At 34.9% G+C, this 21,684-nt stretch overlaps 3 protein-coding genes across 4 annotated transcripts; 2 read left to right on the top strand and 1 right to left on the bottom strand.

Annotated features, from left to right (window-relative positions):
• Positions 1-186: 186 nt before the first annotated feature.
• Positions 187-4,741, bottom strand: LOC110673537 (G-type lectin S-receptor-like serine/threonine-protein kinase LECRK1). The gene is made up of 3 exons (XM_058149497.1): positions 4,581-4,741; positions 1,469-1,882; positions 187-1,357 (listed from the first exon to the last, which is right to left on the bottom strand). The coding sequence occupies exons 1-3, from the start codon at positions 4,739-4,741 to the stop codon at positions 187-189; spliced, it is 1,746 nt and encodes a 581-aa protein (XP_058005480.1).
• LOC110673533 (G-type lectin S-receptor-like serine/threonine-protein kinase LECRK1) lies at positions 4,683-7,208 on the top strand. Of its 2 annotated transcripts, XM_058150405.1 has the most exons (2): positions 4,690-5,436; positions 5,746-7,208. In XM_058150405.1, the coding sequence occupies exons 1-2, from the start codon at positions 4,788-4,790 to the stop codon at positions 7,164-7,166; spliced, it is 2,070 nt and encodes a 689-aa protein (XP_058006388.1). In that variant the 5' UTR covers positions 4,690-4,787; the 3' UTR covers positions 7,167-7,208. The 2 variants fall into 2 exon arrangements, with proteins under 2 accessions (XP_058006387.1, XP_058006388.1); XM_058150404.1 differs by having other exon boundaries at positions 4,683-7,208.
• Positions 7,209-12,437: 5,229 nt separating this feature from the next.
• LOC110673532 (G-type lectin S-receptor-like serine/threonine-protein kinase LECRK3) lies at positions 12,438-20,855 on the top strand. The gene is made up of 2 exons (XM_058149496.1): positions 12,438-12,930; positions 18,925-20,855. Exons 1-2 carry the CDS (start codon positions 12,438-12,440, stop codon positions 20,853-20,855), a joined length of 2,424 nt encoding a protein of 807 aa, XP_058005479.1.
• The last annotated feature ends 829 nt before the right edge of the window (positions 20,856-21,684 follow it).

Raw genomic sequence — 21,684 nt, 5'->3', positions numbered from 1 at the left:
GTGATTTTACATTTTTATTAATTGGAACACTTAATTATTTTGTAACATAAAAACCACAAAAATACTATAACAGAAATTTTAAAATTATTTTGAAACACCGAACTGATGGGTATGATGATCACTAAACTTTGCAGCAGACAAGTTCACTAACCAGCCCAATTCTAAAAGCATGGCTAAAGAGTTGAATTACATGGATGCAGCGGTTGGACATGGAGGAATTGATACATCAGTGATCCCTTCTAACATCAAAACTATACTCTTCATTGAAGGACGGAGAGCTGGTTCATCCTGAATACACCACAGCGCCACCATCACCATTTTTTCCAAGGTCTTCTTGTCAGCTTCTTCCCCAATTACAAGCTTCTCCAACTCTCCAGCAACAAAACAAGTTGATAGAATAACCTCTTCTGGTTTTGATGCTTCAAGCTCCATATTCCTTCTGCAGCAAACAATTTCCAAGAGCACAATTCCATAACTGTAGATGTCTGCCTTAGCTGAAATTGGCGTGTTCTTTAGCCATTCTGGTGCTAAATACCCCCTGGTTCCCCTCACAACTGTGAAAGTCCTTGTTTGATCTGGCATCAGCAATTTTGCCAACCCAAAATCAGCTATCTTAGCAGTCCAAAAATCATCCATCAATATGTTCTGTGGTTTTATATCGCAATGAATGATGGGAGTCTCACACTCTTCATGTAAATAAAGGATCCCTTTCGCAACATCAATTGCAATTCTTATTCTCTCATTCCAATTTAACCTTCCTGAAGACTTGAATAGTAGATCTGCAAGGGAGCCATTGCTCATATATTCATAAACCAGAAGTCTTTTTAAATCCACGGCACAGTATCCCAACAACCGGACTAAGTTCTTGTGGTGAGTTCTTCCTATTGCTCGCATCTCTGCCTGGAACTCCCTTTCACCTTCTTCCACTAACTTCTCTAGCCTCTTCACTGCAACAAGCTTTTTCCCTCTGCATAAAGTCCCTTTGTACACTGCTCCAAATGAACCCTTTCCCAGCTCTTCTTTGAAGCCATTTGTTGCTACTTTAAGCTCATTGTATGAAAACAACCGCAATTTAAGCTCCCCAGTCAGACCATCCTCCCCATTTTCCAATAGCCTTTTGCATCTTATGGATCGGAATTTGTAAATGAATAAACAAGAAACTATAAGGCTAATACATGAAAATAGGACAAGACAAGAAGTCATAAGAATTTCAGGCAGCACTGATTTTTCGCTTCTAATAACAATAATGGTAGGCTTTAAAGGGATAGGTTCAGTCCTATTCTTGCCATCATTTCCTCCAATGCCTACCTTCAATAAAGCTGTGGTGGACGTCTCCTGATCTGATGATTCACCTTTTCTAATTACATAACTCAGTGGAAGCTTTAGTTTATTGCAAGTGTTTTTAGAGAATAGCACTGCCTCGCAGTTGCAGTCCTCCAAACAAGACTGGCTGCATTCTTCTATTCACATGGATTCTTGAAAATAAGGATGGTCTGCCGCCTCGATATTTTCCAATGTGGTGATGTTATAATGATGTGCATTTTCTTTCCCACTTTTACGACTTGCTTCTGAATAGTTTCTTCTACAGCCAAGAGTCGTTTGATTAGGGTCAATGAACTCCGAACCAGGAAGACAACGACATACTGGCTGGTCGTCATCAAATGTGCAATAACTATTGAACCCACAAAAGCTGTTCACTTGACAAGGATTTTTCAGTGCTGCCCACACGGATGTGCATTCGAGTTCACCATTCCTGTTGTCACTATGAGAATACAGGCGTAAAACACCATCAATGTCTAGAGTTGCACGGTAAATTGTACTGTTGTCATTGTTTGCCGATGATGAGTCATCATACAGGGTATGGATGATTTTTGAACGGGCACTGTTGATAATTTCTAGGAGGCCAGAGCTATTGAGATAAAGATGAAACTAGGGACTTCGAGACCTCGTAGTATAGGAGCTCCAGTAAGCATCATATGGTGTGTCCCCAGTATACAATGGGTATGAAACAACTCACAACAACTTGAAGGCTTAGCTTAGTGTGATAGGTATCTCCCTACTTAAGTAAAGTCTAATATTCTAGTATAATATAACATATCTTATTTTATAACTCATATCATTTTATGAAAAGATTATCTTGTATTTTATTTATTTATTTATTTATTTTCGAGAAAATATCTCATTAAAATTGTATAAAAAATTAATATTTACCGCAAAGCTAATTATATCGTTAATACATGTACTTTTAAATTTTTCTAGTTAGCTAATTCTGTTGATTTTCAATTTTGCTATTTTGGTATCTAAAAAACATTATTGCTTATTTATTATTAAGTAAAAAAAATGAAAAATATTATACAAATATAATAATTTTATATAAATATATTAACAAATTTATGAATAAAAGGAAGAAGTGTGTATCCTACATAAAAAAGATAAGAACAGTAAATTTTAAAAACTTATTTCAAATACACACATTAGGGACGTTAATGAAATCCCATTTATAAATGGGGAGGGGAGGATTTTATTTCTTCCATTAGGATTCCTTCATATTTATGTAAATATAATTTATTATGTTTTTATAATCTCAGTCTTTTAATTAAAAATGAATGATTGAGATATTATTATTCAATATATAATTACTTATTTTATGAAAATGAATTTTTAATTTTTTGAAAAATTTTAATAATTTATTTTTAAATTTGAAGGTTAATATTAATAAAATATAATAGGTTCCATTGATATTGGAAGAGACAATAGACTTCACAATAACCTCCAAGTTTGAGATGATCATATCCTCAAATTCATGGGAAATGCATATTTATTTCAATTATCATAATGCTTTGGTTGAATTAATAGGGTATAATAGAGCTTAGTCTTCAGTCTTTAAGTTCAAAATAATTTAACCCCACTTCCATCACATCACTTGGAAGACTGTGGGAAACAACTCACCCCCACTTGCATGAAGACTTAAGTTCTTCTTCTTCTTCTTCTTCTTTGTTTATTTGTTTCTTGTTTCTCCCTCCCTACGGCCATGGCAAGAATGACCACTCCGTCATTGGGAAACAACACGCCACAACTTGCAAGGAAAACTCGTTTTATTCTGTCTTTTCTAAACTTTCAAGGAGCTATTAGTCTAGAGGTTCGATGGCTGCAGTTGTAATTTCTTGACCAGTATTCTTCATTCGAGGTCCGCCACGATTGCGGTTCCTGTACGAATGTGAAATATGTCAATTTTTAAAATTTTTGATACAGTAAGTTAAATTTAGTTAGCACTTTATATGGATCGAGGTATGCCATACTGCTCGATTAGCCTTAAATTATATGCATGAAAAATATGCAATTTAAAGTATTTATTCCGTAAAATTTAAATTACATGTGTATATAAAATTAATATAATAAAAAAATAAAAGAGAGGAAATTAGGAAGAGTTTTTATTTAAATTTAAATTTAATTTAACTTTTAATTTATTGTAATAAAGTCTATTTTATAAGCTAACTATTAGAAAAAAAATAATTTTAAGTATCCTATTTAATTAAAATAATTCTTTTTATTCCTATATTATTTTTTTGGTATCTACATTTCTTTTATATATATATATATATATATATATATATATATATATAGAGAGAGAGAGAGAGAGAGAGAGAGAGAGAGAGAGAGAGAATATGCTAATTTAAGTGTTTTGATTAAGAATGTAAATGAATCAAGTCACATGCAGGTTACTTAAAGTCGGTTCAATATTGCTCATTTAATAATCAACTCGAACTCGAATTCAGTAGTATTTAGTTCAAACTCGAATTCAAAATTAGCTCGTTTATAGAATCGCGAGTTGGCTCGTAAAATAAATTTATAATTTAGTTCATTAAATAGATTCATAATCTGACTTGTTAAAAAGTTAAAAAATTAGCTTGTGAATGAGTTCGTAAATAAACTCATTTTGAGTTTTGTTTATAATTTTATGAATTGGCTTATTTATAAAATTATTTATATTAATAATTGTAATTTATAATTTTTTAATATATTTATTTTATTTATGATTGTTGAAAAATAATATATAAAAAATATATTATTTAAAATTATAATATAAAATATATTTTTTTATTATTTATTTTTCAAAAAATAAAATTAATTTAAATAAAAATAAAATATATGCTCTCAATATAAAAAATATATATTATTAAATATTATATTATTATATATAATTTTGATATAATCAAAATAAAAATACAATTGTAAAATACAATTATTTATAATTTAAATATAATTTTTATGAAAAAATAAAATTAATTTTTATTTAAAAAATAAATTTAAAATATTATATAATAAATACAAGAAAATTATTTTAAATTATTTTATTCATATTAAAGTATTAAATATGTCAAAACTCAACTACGAAATTTCGGTAATAGCAGTGGTAATACGATTTAAAACATAAATCTATATCTCCATTTTTCTTTCTCTTTATATTTTAAATTTTAAAAAAATTAAGTTTTCAAGTTTGACACTAATCTGTGTTATTACTTTCCATCTTTTAAAAATTCGAGGGCTAAATAGCAAAAGTGCAACTCGGAAAAGCAAACAATACAAAAGGGTCAGTGAGTTTGTCTTCTTCTTTCTTTCTACTTTGAACTTTCCACCTTGACTTCGTATGGTAGTTGATTCCACTGAATGCGTTTGGAAGTGAAGAACACGGAGGATTGTGAATGTGGACTTTAATGGTATTGAATGCTTCCAATTTCATGGTTCTTGAAATAAATTGAATACCTTACATTGGCAAATGAAAATTCATGAACTCCAAACTTAAAAGGATGCACAGAGCTCAGAACCTTTCCATGGCTTCCGTCATTCTGTTCCTGTTTCTATCTTTTACTTCAATTTTCAAAGCCTTAGCTCAACGAAGATACTCCAATATAAGCTTAGGATCTTCCCTCACACCCACCACCAACTCCTCGTGGTGGTCACCTTCTGGTCTTTATGCCTTTGGATTTTACCCACAGGGCACTGCGTATGCTATCGGTGTCTTTATTGCTGGAATTCCTCAGAAGACGGTTGTCTGGACTGCCAAGCGTGATGATCCACCAGTAGACAGCAATGTTAACTTGCTCATCAATGATGCTGGGTTAGTCTTGGAAGCGCAGAGCCAAACAACTACAGTTATTTCTGCTCCCCAACCAGCTTCTTCAGCTTCTTTGTTTGATTCGGGCAATTTTGTGCTTTACAATTCTGATCGTGATATTATATGGCAGAGTTTTGATCACCCAACTGATACCCTTTTGCCTACTCAACGTCTAGAAGCTGATTCAGAGCTGGTTTCTGCTGTTTCAGAAACTAATCACTCAACAGGAATTTTCCGCCTCAGGATGCAAACGGATGGAAACCTCGTGCAGTATCCGGTGGAAACCCCTGAAACTGCTCCATATGCTTATTGGTCATCCGGTACGGATGGAAGTGGGAATAACGTGACACTAAATTTTGATTATGATGGCCGTCTCTACCTGCTCAATTCCACCGGTTTCAACATAAGAGAAATCACTCCAGGAGGGTATCCCACAAAAGAAACAATTTTTGTTATGAGAATTGATTTTGATGGGATATTCAGATTGTACTCGTACAATCTGAAACAGAATGGAAATTCTTCAGTTTTGAGAGAATCCACAACTAATAAGTGCCAACCCAAGGGACTATGCGGTCTTAATAGCTATTGCGATTTAAATGATTTGGAACCTAAATGTATATGTCTTCCAGGATTTGCATCTGTTAATCCGGGAGATCGGACTGCTGGATGTGAGAGGAATTTCACAGCTGAAAGTTGCAAAGAAGATCATAAAAGCATCAGAATTCAAGAAGTTCTTAGCACCGCATGGGAAGATGTATCATACTCCGATCTCTCATTATCTATCAAGGGAGAGTGCGAGCAAGCATGTCTGCAGGATTGTAACTGTGATGCTGCGTTTTACAAAGACGGTCTGTGCAAAAAGCAAAAGCTGCCTTTGAGATATGGGAGAAGAAACCCGGATGAGTCAAACTCAGCTTTGATCAAGGTTAAATCTACATCAATCAGGACCAACACAGACAGAAACGAGCCTGCAGTAGATAAAAAGAAAAGTGATCAGCTTGGCAGGGGCGTCCTAATCGTTGGCATTTCAGTTGTTGCTTTTGGGCTTGTTACGTTGGCAATTTCTGGCATTCTGTTTCATAAATATCGTGTGTGGGCATACAAAAGGATCTCTGAAAAAGACCACATTGGATTAAGTGAGGAAGTTGCTCCTCGATCCTTTACCTTTGAAGAACTAGAGAGAGTGACAGATGGTTTCAAGGAAGAAATTGGCAGAGGTTCATTTGGGACTGTTTATAAAGGGCTAATATCGAGCACCCAGAAAGTTGCAGCTGTGAAGAGACTAGAAGGAGCTGCATCTCAAGGGGAACGAGAATTCCAAACTGAAGTGAAGGTTATTGGGAAAACACATCACAAGAACCTAGTCCGCCTTCTTGGTTATTGCAATGAGGGGCCTAACAGGCTCTTGGTATACGAGTACATGAGAAATGGGTCACTTGCTGATGTAATCTTCTCTCCTGAAAGCAGACCTTGTTTTGGAGAAAGAGTGGAGATCGCCCGGAACATAGCAAGGGGCATCCTCTATCTACATGAAGAGTGCGAGACGCAAATCATCCACTGTGATATAAAACCAGAGAACATACTAATGGATGAATGCTGGTGTCCAAAAATTTCCGACTTCGGATTGGCAAAGCTGTTGAAGCCGGAACAAACAAAAACCTTCACAGGAATTAGAGGAACTAGAGGATATGTTGCACCAGAATGGCATCGTAAGCTTCCTGTTACAGTTAAAGCTGACGTTTATAGTTTTGGAATTGTGTTATTGGAGATCACATGTTGCAGAAGGAATGTGGATCAAAATCTTCCAGAGATTGAATCCATTCTTGTGGATTGGGTTTACCATTGTTTTGAGAGTGGTGAAATAGATAAATTGGTTAGTGAAGAGGAAGTGGACAAGAGACAAATGGATAGAATGATCAAAGTGGGGCTTTGGTGCACTCTGGATGAACCATCTCTTCGCCCTTCCATGAAAAAGGTTCTACTGATGTTGGAAGGGACAGTAGACATCCCAATACCTCCAAGTCCTACTTCTTTTCTTAGTGCCATTTAAGTTTGAGATTATAATTTTTTTCTAGTAGTGTTCAGCGCAGTGAGACTTAAATATGATTTTATCAGATAAGTGATATACTTTCAGTCATTGAATTAATAAAATTAAAAAGATTATTCCATTCTTAATTTCATAATAAATGCGTATTTATTCTAACTATGGAACACTTTGATTGAATTGATTGTGAGAATTTCCTTGATAAAAAAACCCGTAAGTGATAGTTTTGATTTCTTCCTTCAATATCAAGAAGTGGATGGCAAGGAAGGTGCAATGGGTTTGGTGACATCGTTAGACTGGTTATGGGGGTCCGATCTTGCTGGAGGCAACATCAGAGGATACAATGAAGTCAGAAAATGGGTTATTTTTAAACTTTCTCAACTTATCATGGAAAATAAAACAATAGAAGAATGATTTTCTTAACTAGGCTTGATTGAATCCTTATATTATGACCATTGACATATGGCATTATTCCATAATAACTGAACAACTAAATTGAATTAATAAAATTCAATTACTCTGGTAAAAAAAATTAATTTTGATTTAATTTTAAGTTATCGATCCATTTAATTGAAATATTTGATTTTTATTAATTAATATATTATTGTAAAAATATTTATTATAACATATCAGTTGTAATAATTATTATTTTCATAACTTTATTAACAATATAAAATTTTTTTATCTTTAAAAATAAAATGCAATTTTGAATATATTTTTATTAATATTTTATAAATCAATAATATATAAATTATATATTATAATTTTTGTCATCATTTATGTTATAACTAAATAACTCGATTTATTTATATTAAAATTTTAATGTATTACAGTTTGATTTAATTATAATTTTAAAAATATTAAAAATTTCAATTGGTTAAAGTTATGATTTAATTTGATTTAATTAGTCGAATGTTAATTACAACAACTTCTAATTAAAAATTTATTTTTATCATTATATTAATTTAAAATGTTTTTATGATTCGATATAGCTTAATTATTATTTTTTTTATATCTTTAAACAAGTAAAAAGTGAAAATATTTTAAATTTAAGTATTTTTACTTATTAATTATAAAATTTATTATTTTTATAATAAAAATTATTAAAAATGTGTATAGTCATTCCTTCATATTCAAAGTCTAAATAGCAAAAGGGCAATATAGTTAAAAAAAAAAGTATTCTTTCTTTATATTTTGAACTTTCACCTTACAGCAACGCTACCTTGCTGGGTAATTATCACATGCCACAATTGTCACAATTTGATTTTCATATGCTAAAAGTTGATTTTAATTTAATTTTATAAAAATTATTATAATAAAAATTTTAAAAAATTTTCAAATTAACTTACTAACCTGCAAATTATTTGATCATGTATGATATTTACTCTGGTTTGCTTGTCTACAGGGATTCTGAGCTTGTCACAATTTGATTTTCATATGCTAAAAGTTGATTTTGAAAAGTTTATATTTGAAACTTATGCAAAAAGTTATCAAATTACATTTGAAAGGAATAAAAATCAACATTAAAAGAGTTGAATTATATTACATGACTGAGGATAGACTTGGTCATGGTCTAGTTAATGTTTGAAGTCAGATTAGAATTGGATTAAATTAGTAATATAGGTCTGAAATTTGCCTAAATTGATCCATCTTGAATAGGATTAAAATCGTAATGGAATCATTTAGTTTGATTCTAAATCAAAATTAGATTCTTCCTTTAAAAAAAATTGACAATTATATTTGGTTAAACTAAAATTGAGCTGTATCAGAATTGAATTCTACTTAAACCAAAATTTTGATAGGGAAGGATCTTGTGGTTTTGCCCCAAATTGCTCATATTATCAAATTCCAGCTTAAAATGAATCTAATTCTTGCAGACTTAGCTTAGTGAGATAGGCACATGGATGATAAAAGTTTATGAATCTAATCCGATTTGCCTCAAGTTTAATCAATTTTTTCTGATTTCACTCTGATTTTGGTATTGTGTGAGGTGGAGATGGGAGACCTTCTGTCTATTCTGAATCCCCGTAATCTGTCCCGTATAATAACATATCATTATTTTTCGTTAAAAATAATTTATTTATATATATTTATGTATTTAACTATTTAAAAAAAAATAAATGTATTATTAAAATTAAGTTTAGAATTTATATTTCTAATTTATATTTTATTTTTTAATAAATTAAAATGAAAGAAATAAAAAAAAGTGAAAAGAAAAGCTCTTGCAAGAAACTTGCCTCGCCGAAAGTCTATGTTTCGACCCAAACTTATGTGGCACGAAAATGAGGGGAAGGATCCCTACCCCCAACTCGCCATTGCCATTTCTATTTAGGCAACACTCAACTTGAGCAAAGTCTAATACTCTTGCTTAATTTTTTTTTTAAATTTTATCTCTTATTTTATAACTCATACCTTCTTATTATCTTGTATTTTATTTATTTATTTATTTAATTTTGAGAAAATATCCCATCTATATATGAAAAATTAATATTTACTGCAAATTAAAGTATATCTTTAATGTATGTATTTTTCAATTTTTCTATATTTTTAGTATTTAAATGTTTCATTATTCAATAAAGTGTTAATTTGGACATATGAAATTATTTCAGTTTTAATTATATTTTACATTAAAAGAATGAATATTTACTGCAGAGATAATTGTCTCTTTACTGTTGATAATTTTCAGTTTTGCTATTTTAGTATATAAACATTATATAAAAAAAAAATGGAAAACATTATACAAACATATTAATATTTTTATATGTGTATTCTATGATTATTTGATTTAAAATAAAGTAAAATGACTTTGTTACAAAAAATAAAGTGATTTTATAAAATTTTACAATTAATTCATCTCATTAAATTATTGTATAATGATATTTTTTTTCCTTAAAATAGTCAATTATGAAAAATTTATTAATTTAACGAAAAAAAAACTTCAGCGTCTTAAATTATCATATTTTTCATAATATATTTAATTTTTATTAAAATAATAAATTTTAAATGCAAAATTTTAAATAAATATATCATTTAATTTTATTTATAATACTTTCTAACATTATTAAAAAATATTTTATATATATATTCTTTTATGTGAAGATATTTTATTATTTGCGTTAAGTTAATAGACTTTTCACATTGGCTTTTTGACAGAAAAATTTTATTATTGTACAAAAATTTAATGAAATGAATTATAAAATTTTGTTAAACTACTTTATTTTTCATAACAAAATAATTTTATTTTATTTTAAACCAAGTAACTATAAAATTTAAATATATTTACACATATATATGTATAAAAGAGAGAAGTGTGTACTCTACATATAAAAATAAGAATAATATTTTTAAAAAATTTATTTAATAACTTATTTCAAATACAGGACGTATATGAAATCCCATATAAATATAATATACTTTATTATGTTTATATAATATAAATTCTTTAATTAAAAATGAAGGAAAAAAAAGGCATAATATAATATTTAAAATTAAATATTTTATTGTGAGAAAAAAAGTAAGTAAAGAAAAAAAAATAAAGAATAATTTTCTTATTTTATAAAACGGAAAAAGGGTTTTAGGATTTATGTGAAAAAAATATTATTTTCATATGCTAAAAATTGATTTTGAAAAGTTTATATTTGAAACTTATGCAAATAGTTATCAAATTACATTAATAAACTTAAACTTATGCAAATGGCTATGACAAAACATACAAAGAATGCAAAAGGAATAAAAATCAACATTAAAAGAGTTGCATTGTATTACATGACTTGAGAGTATACCTGCCCATGGTCTAATTAAAGCTTGATGGGTATGAAATAGTTCTAAATTGATTTGCCTTAAATAAGACTGAGATTGTAAAGGAATCATTTAATTTGATTCTAAATCAAAATTAGATTTTTTCTTTAAAAAAGACCAAAAAAGAAATGATTTAATGATTATATTTGATTCAAATAAAATTGAATTGACTTAAATCTAACTCAAAATGGAATCAAACCAAAATTAAATAGGAAGGAATCTTGTGGTCCTGTTTCAAATCTCTTAAATCATTGATTTAGCTCAAGGTCGACTCTAACCGCGGCCAGGTCTACTCTAAGGTACAGGACACCACAACTTGCAGGCTTGGCTTAGTGAGATAGGCATCTCTCAACTTGAGCAAAATCTAATAATCTAGTATAATATAATATAACATATGATATTTTATAACTCATATACTATCTTATTATCTTGTCTTTTATTTGTTTATTTATTTAATTTTGAGAAAATATTCCATCTATAATTACATAAAAAGTTAATATTTACCACAAAGAAAAATATATCTTTAATGTATGTAATTTTCTATTTTTCTATATTTTAGTATTTAAATGTTTTATTTTTTTTTTCAATAAAGTGTTAATTTGGACATATGAAATTATTTCAATTAATTATATTTTACATTAAAAAATGCATATTTATATAAATATATTTACACATTTATGTATAAAAGAAAGAAATGTGTATTCTACGTAAAAAAAAAAAATAAGAACAATATATTTTAGAAACTTAATTCAAATACACACATTAGGGACGTAAATGAAATCCCATTTATAAATAGGGAGGGGAGGATTTTATTTCTTCCATTAGGATTCCTTCATATTTATGTAAATATAATTTATTATGTTTATATAATCTAAATTCTTTAATTAAAAATGAACGATTGAGATATTTTTTTATTCAATATATAATTACTTATTCTATGAAAATTAATTTTTAATTTTTTAAAAAATTTCAATAGTTTATTTTTTAAATTTGAAGGCTATTATTAATAAAATATAATAGGTTGTATTGATATTGGAAGGGACGATAGACATCGCAATACCTCCAAGTTTGAGATTATCTTATCCCACCCTCAATTTCGTTGAATAGTGTGTAATAGAGCTGAGTTTAGTCGACTCCACTAGAAAACTCAATTTTTATTGTTTTTTTTAGTTGGTTGACTTCAGTCTTTATATGGTAAAAGTTCAAAATAACTTTTGAGCTCTTTATTTAATGTTCATGTGAATTATACAAAGCAAAAGGGCAATATAGTCCAAACAAAAAAAATTTTATTTCTGTTTTGAACTTTCATCCTTAACTTCATATGGTGGCTGATTCCATATTGAAACGCGTTTGGATTTTGAAGGTAGATTTTAAGGAATCTTTGTCCAAAATCAAGTCATTATAAATTATGGATCTATTATTATTTAATAGATGAATTCACTCTAACAAAGAAAAATTCACTAATTTTAATGTTTTAGAATGCTTCCAATCCGACGGCTCTTGAACCACATTAAATACCTTAAAATTGGCAAAAGAAAATTCATAAACGCCAAACTCCAAAAGGTGCACAGAGCGCAGAAGCTTTTCATGGCTTCCGTCTTTCTGTTTCTGTTTCTCCCTTTAATGTTTACAGCTTCAGCTCAACAAAGATACTCCAATATAAGCCAAGGAGATTACCTGAATACCGCCACCAAGCCCTCGTGGTTGTCGCCTCCTGGTCTTTATGCCTTTGGATTTTACCAACAAGGCAGTGGCTATGCTATTGGTGTTTTTATTGTTGGAATTCCTCATAAGACGGTCGTCTGGACTGCAAACCGAGATGATCCACCAGTACACAACGCTACCTTGCTATTCAGCAATACTGGTGAGTTTATCGTGCTAGCGCTAAACCAAGCAATGCCCACTCCAGTTATTTCTCCTTCACAGTCACCTTCTTCGGCTTCTTTGTTTGATTCGGGCAATTTTGTGCTATATAATTGTTGCAAAGGGTTTTGCGGTCGCCTGGACGAACACTCACCGAAGTGGGAAAAATGAGGAGTCGCCACTTTAATTTTGAGGGAAACTAAAGAAAACCATTTATGAAGATAAATTGAAACGAAACCACTTCAAGACAGAGATTCTAGGTTCAGGGTCCGTAAACGGGTGGGGAAGGTGTTATGCACTCCACTTCGTCCCTTAATAAGGGTAAGTAGATTTAACTTCGCATTCTTTATTAGTTAGGAGGGCTTGAACGGAAATATTAATCCTTTTGACAAAAAGGATTGTTTGATTTTTCACTAAATTCGGATTACCCAGATACATAAGTAAATGAGACAACCTTAGTGAGTTACTGTTGTATGTTAATTTTGTTTGAAGGGGCTATTTGGTTAAAATTCAATTTTGAGAATCGGATAAAAACTCTCCTCCGATCTCTTTTAATTAAAATTTTGAATTGAGAATCGGATAAGAACTCTCCTCCGATCTCTTTTAATATTTATTTAAAATTTTTGGATTGAGAATCGGATAAGAACTCTCCTCCGATCTCTTTTAATATTTATTTAAAATTTTTGGATTGAGAATCGGATAAGAACTCTCCTCCGATCTCTTTTAATATTTATTTAAAATTTTAGCTTGAGGATCGGATAAGAACTCTCCTCCGACCTCTTTTAAGTTGTTTGTTAAAGTTTTAGGCGAGGATCGGATAAGAACCCTCCTCCGATCTCCTTTTAAATTATTTGCTGAAATTCTGGTTGAGGATCGGATAAGGACTCCCTTCCGCTCTCTTTTATTTAAATGGTAGTTGGATAAGGATTTTTCCGATCTCTCTAAATTTTACCTATCGAGAGGACCTAAGGTTAAGGGTTCTGACGTTCAAAGGTGTCAGGGGGTCTGCGCAAGACTTCTTTAGCTTATTGGTACCCTAGGACTGGGCAGGGGATGCCAAACCGAATCCTCCGACCTTCCTATATGGTCGCCTCACCAGCATTTTTTGGTAGCCGATCTATTCCATTTAGTTATCCAGGGTTTGGTTTTACTCTGTCTTATGACGTCTTGCCCAATGACCTATTGAGTCATTCTAGTCACTCGGCTTTACCATTTTCCTGGCTTATTATTCAGACCTTTCATTATTTCAAAGGGACTCTTAAGTTGCCGTTACCTACATCTCATCCAACCACTTATGTATCGCTCGGAACTAGATGACTTACGCTCAGAAATAATAAAGATTAACAAGGGTATCGACACGGAAATAAACTAGAGCACAACCTTCCTCTGTATCTTTCTAGCGTGATATGAACTTAAAGAAAATAACATGCATAAAGAAAGAAGAATGGAAATGCGTAAAACAAGAACTAAACTTAATAAAATGGCAACATGAATCTCGACTGTATGAGTCGATTCTAGTGAACTAACCGAGAATCACAAAACGCAATAAGATTGCAAGTTGATAGCCGGGAGACTAAGGTTCGCCTTGGAACAAAGAGTGCTTCACTAAATGCGATCGAGTCAGAATTATACCCGAGTTTAAATGAGATTGAGCATGGACGATGGAAGTAAAAATAAAGATAACAAGGAACTGAAAAATGTGAACGCTACGGGATAATGAACGAGCTGAAAACGGAGAGTTTCAGTGTTCAAAATCTTTTAAGAAAACACTTCAGAAAACTGGTTCCAAAAGTTCATCTTATGAAAGCAGAGTAACCATCTGAATTAAATTTCAGAGTTCTTCCGCTATAGTAACTTCCTCCTTTTTTTCCTCCGTCCCCTTGAACAGTTTTTCATGCAGGTATTTATAGGGACCGGGTGTTCCCCTTGAAGGGTCAGGATCTATCTTGAGGGAGATGAAAGGTCAAGATTTCAAAGGACATAATCCTAAGCTCAAGAATTAAAGAGAATCAGAATAGACGGCCGAGATCCACTTCAGAATATTTGTCTTTTTACTCCTCTAATCTGACGGTCCCAAGTTCTCTTGTCCGGGGCGATCCAAGGGCTAGGAGTGAAAGGCGCTGGTTTTGTCGCCTTCTTTTTTGATCCAAGGACCCCGGGTTCGTCCTTACAAGTTGGATCAACGATGGAGATTGGGATGTACAGGACTGTCATGACATACTCTGGCGCCTGTCAGCATTGTGGACGATTCTCAGGCGTGCAGTGGAGATTTCGTCTGCAACGCTTTAACTACCTCGGCTCTGATTCTGACGACGGTTATTGGGATTTGTCTTATTCTCTTTGTCTTCCGATCTCTCATCTTTTCCGATATTCCTAACATGCTCCTTTTCTGATCTTTTATACCGGTCTCCCCTCTTCCGATCTTTATCATTCCGATCCTTCCCTTAATCAGGCCCGGTCCAGTCAAAGCATTAATTCCCCTCGATTTCCGAAGCGTCCGCTTCGTTTCTGCTTAGCAATAAATGTCCGATTTTCCCCTATATATACCCCTGACAGAAGAGACTTTCCTCATTCGATTTTCCTCTCTTCCTTCTTACTTTCCTGTTCTAACTGCTCGGGCAGTAGTTCCGGCCACGATTATGGCTTTCGATCCCTTTCCGATGGACCTCTTTATTCCCCGACTGAAAATTCACGATTCCGGTGAACGAGAAACTATGATGACTGCACTTAATGACCGTGAGAGAACCGGACTAACTTACCGATCTAGATCAAGGACCTCGATCTTATTGACCTCGAATCGTTCGACCGATACAAACGGTGAAACTTATTTCGGGCGAGAAAACTGCTAATATTCCCCTTAACACCAGCGACTGCCCCTTGGCGTTCATCTGGCTCTTCTCTGCACTGGGTGTTCCGACAGCGGCTCGGTTTCGAGCGGTAACATCGATGACGACGTCTCTCATCTTCGTGGGAGTCATAGTCACCCCATCTGAGCTGTACATCTATCCGATGTCAACAGCCGGTCTCCTGGTCAAACACATCTTTTGACTCAGCCACGAGACTAGGCTTTGACATAAGCCTTTGGATGGGATGTTCCACCGGTCTCTAGAGATCGCCCAAATGATGTATTTTATTTTCAATGTAATCCGATCCTCAGAGATCGCCCAAATGATGCAATTCGATCTTTTGGAAATAAAAATTTTATTTTGTCAATTATCATTTTTATTATTTTTGCATTGGTTATTTTTCGATCTCTAAAGTATTTACCCGATCCGACCTTTAATTTAAATGACCCTTAACCGATCCGCAATTCAAAATATTCATCTTAATCTGTCGATCTCTAGTTAGCCGATCTCTTTATGGAATTTCCGGAAAATTCGTGAGACGTGTCAGAAACAGCTGGCAGATCCCGCTAACCGATGCACCGCCTGGGATGTCGTGAGCATTTAATGCTCGGACGAGTATAAATAGGGGTGGGGTTAGCCAGTTACTCCCTTATGTCATTTTCAGTCTCTCGCGAACAACTTCAAAATTCTCTCGTTTTCTCAAGTTCTTCCGACATCGATCAGACTCCGGTAAGGGCTTTGATCTTTCTTTTAGTTTAAATTCTTTATTTCCTTTGAAAATGAGCGGTGCCGAGGGTCAGAGAGCAACGAGCCCTCCTTCTATTCAGTTCTCGTGGTCGTCTGATGAAGTAGAGGTGGTCAGACCGATCGGGCGACCTGAACCTCCTCCATTGTCTATTCCCGCCCGTGGCCAGGCTAGATCTTCAAGGCGAGCACATTCTTCAGGGAGAAAAAACCCCGCCATGGACGAGCTACCGTCCATTCTTCAAGAGACCGACCTACAGTCGTTCAGCCAAGAATACAACATTCACCCTGATTTATTCGAACTCATTAAGTGTCACGGCGATCTTCGAGCCGATCACTTCTTTGAGGGGAATGACATGATCATGGTGTACGAAGAGCGATTAAAAGCGTTTGCGGTTCCCTTTAGACGACTTCTTCAAAGAAGTTCTGAAATTTCACCAAGTGTGCATCGCCCAAGTTCACCCGAACTCGTGGCGGATCCTTGTAGCCTTCCGAGGCCTGTGCCGAGCTAAGGGAATTAGTCCTACTGCCAAGGTGTTCGCTGACCTTCATAGGTTAACTCGTCGAAAGGACGACGAGTATTGGTTTTTCCAAGCGAAACCCCACTGCGGGCTTTTTACCGATCTGCCGTCCTCCTTGAAGAATTGGAAGAACCGCTTCTTTATCCTGAGAAGCAAAATCCCGAACGGCTTTGAGGGTTTCCCTCGCAGTTGGCTGCACCAGGGTCCGTTAATTCCGAAGCACCTCACCCTGAATAGGGAAGAGGGCGCAATGGTGATGGATTTGAAGGAGCAGGCGTCCAGAGAGAAGTTCTCTTGTTTGGATGCAGTGACTGCCGAGCTGCACCATTGGACTATGCAGTTGCTCACTGGCCAAGATCGGGGGCTTCAGCTCTCTGACCTCGGTATTGCTATTTTCTACATCTCAGATCTCAGGACCTTAGCGATCTCACTGACCTCTTCTTCGTGCAGGTATGGCAAGCGGCAAAGCCTCCAAGGAGAGCCGGAAGCGAAAGAGGGAGATCTCCCGGAAGGTACGGGAGATGAAGCGGGCCGAGGAGATGCAGACACCTCGTCATGAGCCCGGGGAAATACGAGAAGGCTCGTCTCAACCTTCGGGACTGCCGATCCCCGAGGTGGAAGTGATCCGATCTCCTCTACGCCGGGAAGAGCCGCCTCCACCTCCTCCAGTTGTTCCGGGCGCGGAAGGGTTCCCAACAACAGGTGAGGCCCCTTTCTCACAGTGCCCAGGTCTTGGTCCATTCACTGGAGAAAAATCGCACGGTTCTGGAGAACCCTGGTTTCGCCAAGGTGCTGGCGTCCTCTATCTGCCTTCGAGAAGATCGGGATAGGCTGTCTTCGGATAGTCTTGACGACATCCTGACCCGATCTATGAGCCTGAATGTGGAGTGTTTGGTGCACCAGCACATCATACGGGAGAAGGCGCATCGCCTGGGTAAAGATGTCGAGAGGATGAGTCATGAAGCAGCTTCCCTCCGATCCCAACTATCATCCGCTCAGGACTACATATCTCAACTTGAGGGGCGATCGAAGTATTATGAGGACAAGCTGGCCGAGCAAGCTCATATTCTGGCTGAGCGGGATCATGCTCTTGAAGAAGTGCAAGCGCTCCGGGCCGATGAAGCTGCTCAACTTGCTCACCTTGCTGAGGAGCTCCAGGCGAAAGAGGAAGAGATGGTGACTGGAGTGGCCGGCGCTTATGTGAATGCCCACAGAGATCTCCTGGCTAAGCTCAAGAAGCGTTACCCTGAGGAGGAATTCTCCTGGATGGCCAACCTGGCTCCCGAGGATGAAGGTGAGTAGAGTGAGGAGGAGGCTGAGGGTGAGAGGGGAGACGGACAAAATGTAGATCAGGCTGGGGGTGATCCTCCAGCTGAATAACTTGTACAAATTCTTGAAATGAAATGAAATGGAATGCCTCTTTTGTTCGATGAATGGTTGTGATTGGAAAATTTCTAAATTATTTGAACACTTAATTGTCTGAGTATGTTGAAATAACTGAAAGCGATTATTAACCTAAGTGTGAGAGATCGGAAAACACAATGAGCATGAGATCGGTAGGGAACCAACGCTAAATGGAACTTGATTAAAATTAGAAATTTGGCTTGAACATTTAAGATCGGGATCATCATTAAACCGGAACGGAACCTTTGATTATTTTTAAACTTTTGAAAAGGAGATCGGCAACAAAATGGTAACAAAGATGTAGTGTCAGTTCAATTTCATTTGTCAACAGAGATCAGGAATATACTTGACTGGTCAGGAGATTCGACAATGGGTTTGAGAGATCGGTGAGTGATTTAATAGACTGGTAAAGCTTTGACTGATGTGAGGACTTAGCATTGATTCAATTCTTTGTGAGGAGAGATCGGAGATGTGATTGTCTAGCAAAGAGAGATCGGAAATGTGGTTAGCTGTCAAAGGGAGACTTAGTACTGGGGATCGGTTTCAAAGTTTATTGATTCTGGGATCGGCCAAAATATGGTGTCGACAATAATTCTGATCGTGATATAATATGGCAGAGTTTTGATCACCCAACTGATACCCTTTTGCCTACTCAACGCCTTGAAGCTAATTCGCAGCTATTTTCTGCTGTTTCACAAACTAATCACTCCACAGGAAATTTCCGCCTTGCTATGCAAGAAGATGGAAACCTTGTCCGGTATGCGACGACAACAACTACTGTGACTGTTCAAGATGCTTATTGGGCAACCGGTACAGATGGGCAAGGGAATAATGTGACTCTAAATCTTGATGACGATGGCCATCTTTACCTGCTCAATGTCACTGGCAATATAATTGTGAATCTAACAGACGGAGGGTATCCCATAGAAGAAACAATTTACATTATGAGAATTGATTTTGACGGGATATTCAGATTGTACTCGTACAGTCTGACACAGAATGGAAACTGGTCAGTTTTGTGGTCATCCACAAATAATAAGTGCGATCCCAAGGGAGAATGTGGTTTTAATAGCTATTGTGTTTTAAATGATCAGGAACGTCAATGTCGTTGCCTCCCAGGATTTGCACGTGTTGATCAGAATAATTGGAATGTTGGATGTGAGCGGAATTTTTCTTCCCGAAGTTGCAAAGATGATCATGGAGACATCAGAATTCAAGAACTTACCAATACTGTATGGGATGATAATCCATATTCCGTTCTCTCATTATCTATCAAAGAAGATTGTGAGCGAGCCTGCTTGGAGGACTGCGAATGTGTTGCTGCATTTTTCAAACATGGGCAGTGCAAAAAGCAGAGGCTGCCTTTGAGATATGGGAAAAGAGATTTGAGTGACTCAAACATAGCTTTGATCAAGGTCGGCACCCCCACAGATAGAGTTGAGCCTGGAAAGAAAAAGAACAATCAGCACGGAAGGGGCATCCATATTGCAAGTTTTTCAATTGTTGCTCTTGGGCTTGTAATGTTGGCAATTGCTGGCATTCTGTTTTATAAATCTCGTGCACACGCATACAAAAGTATAAATGCAAATGAGAATATTGTATTATGGGAGGAATTTGCTCCCCGATCTTTCACCTTTGCAGAACTAGAGAAAGTAACAAATGGTTTCAAGGAAGAAATTGGCAGAGGTTCATTTGGGACAGTTTATAAAGGGCTAATATCGAGTACCCAAAGAGTTGTAGCTGTCAAGAGACTAGAAAGAGTTCTATCTCAAGGGGAAAGAGAATTCCAAACTGAAGTGAAGGTTATTGGAAAAACGCATCACAAGAATCTAGTACGCCTGCTCGGCTATTGCAATGAAGGACCTAATAGGCTCTTGGTATATGAATACATGAGCAATGGGTCTCTTGCTGATGTAGTCTTCTCTCCTGAAAAAAGACCTTGTTTTGCAGAAAGAGTGGAGATTGCTTGCAATATAGCAAGGGGTATCCTCTATCTACATGAAGAGTGCGAGACCCAGATCACCCATTGTGATATAAAACCAGAGAACATACTAATGGATGAATACAGGTCTCCAAAAATCTCTGATTTCGGATTGGCAAAGCTGCTGAAGCCTGACCAAACAGAAACCTTCACAGGAATTAGAGGAACAAGAGGATATGTTGCACCAGAATGGCATCGTAAGCTTCCTGTTACTGTTAAAGCTGACGTTTATAGTTTTGGAATTGTGTTATTGGAGATCGCATGTTGTAGAAGGAATGTGGATCAAAATCTTCCAGAGATTGAATCCATTCTTGTGGATTGGGTGTCCTATTGTTTTGAGGCTGGCGAAATAGATAAATTGGTTAGTGAAGAGGAAGTGGACAAGAGACAAATGGATAGAATGATCAAAGTGGGGCTTTGGTGCACTCTAGATGAACCATCCATCCGCCCTTCCATGAAAAGGGTTCTGTTGATGTTGGAAGGAATAGTAGACATCCCAATACCACCAAGTCCTACTTCTTTTCTTAGCAGCATTTAAGATTTGTGGTTTCGATCTCTGCTCTTCGTTAATTCTCTCTTGGTAAGTTAAAGTTATATTTCGCTACTTGTATTACATTCATAATTATCAGTCTAAGATTTTCACTTTTCACCTTAATGATTACAGTTTGAATCCTGAGGTGAGATAATAGAAAAAAACATGTTTTCCCTTCTTTTCTTTGTTCTATTTTTCAGATTTCCATCCTTAATTTCATGGCAAATGCATATTTATTATAATTATGATAACACTTAGGTTGAATAGGGTGTAATCGAACAGAGTTGATTTCGAAGATAAAATAGTATTATCATTTGCTAAAAATTTTTAATTTTTGTGGCAAAATTTTTTATAGCTTTTTGTCATAGTCCATCAAATTTGTGACTAGAAATATCAATCATTTACCAATTGCCATAAGAGGTGTAAATTCCTTAGCTTTAATGAAAAATATTTTATATATATTATTTAGTTAGCTATTCTTATCTTCAACCCATAGTTATACATGTAAAATGTTATATTAATAGACTAAATCTATATAAAAATTTCCTCCATAACATATCAGTTATAATAATAATTATTATTCATAAACTCCAAACTCAAAAAGAAGCATAAAGCTCAAAACCTCTCCATGGCTTCCATCATTTTGTTTTTGTTTCTGTCCCTCCCTTTATTTTTCACAGCTTCAGCACAAAAAAAAATTACTCCAATATAAGCTTATAATCTTCCCTCGCTCCCACTGCCAACTCCTTGTGGTTGTCACCTTCTGATCTCTGTGCCTTTGGATTTTACCCACACCCGCATTCAGTACACAAGGGCTATCAACAGACACAAAGTG

The sequence above is a fragment of the Hevea brasiliensis genome, chromosome 7 (genome assembly GCF_030052815.1).
Source record: "Hevea brasiliensis isolate MT/VB/25A 57/8 chromosome 7, ASM3005281v1, whole genome shotgun sequence".
NCBI classification, from domain to species: Eukaryota; Viridiplantae; Streptophyta; class Magnoliopsida; order Malpighiales; family Euphorbiaceae; genus Hevea; species Hevea brasiliensis.
This window is presented reverse-complemented; position numbering and strand designations above follow the sequence as displayed.

Bases quoted from the DNA above. Each gene is read 5' to 3' on its own strand.
- LOC110673537 (XM_058149497.1), bottom strand. From the start codon at position 4,741: ATGAAATTGGAAGCATTCAATACCATTAAAGTCCACATTCACAATCCT. The intron at 1,883-4,580 runs GTTTGCTTTTCC...AATTATCAACAG, and splicing joins CTCACTGACCCTTTTGTATT to TGCCCGTTCAAAAATCATCC. The intron at 1,358-1,468 runs GTGAATAGAAGA...TTATGTAATTAG, and splicing joins CCTTATTTTCAAGAATCCAT to AAAAGGTGAATCATCAGATC.
- LOC110673533 (XM_058150404.1), top strand. From the start codon at position 4,788: ATGAACTCCAAACTTAAAAGGATGCACAGAGCTCAGAACCTTTCCATG.
- LOC110673532 (XM_058149496.1), top strand. From the start codon at position 12,438: ATGCTTCCAATCCGACGGCTCTTGAACCACATTAAATACCTTAAAATT. The intron at 12,931-18,924 runs ATAATTGTTGCA...ATGGTGTCGACA, and splicing joins TTCGGGCAATTTTGTGCTAT to ATAATTCTGATCGTGATATA.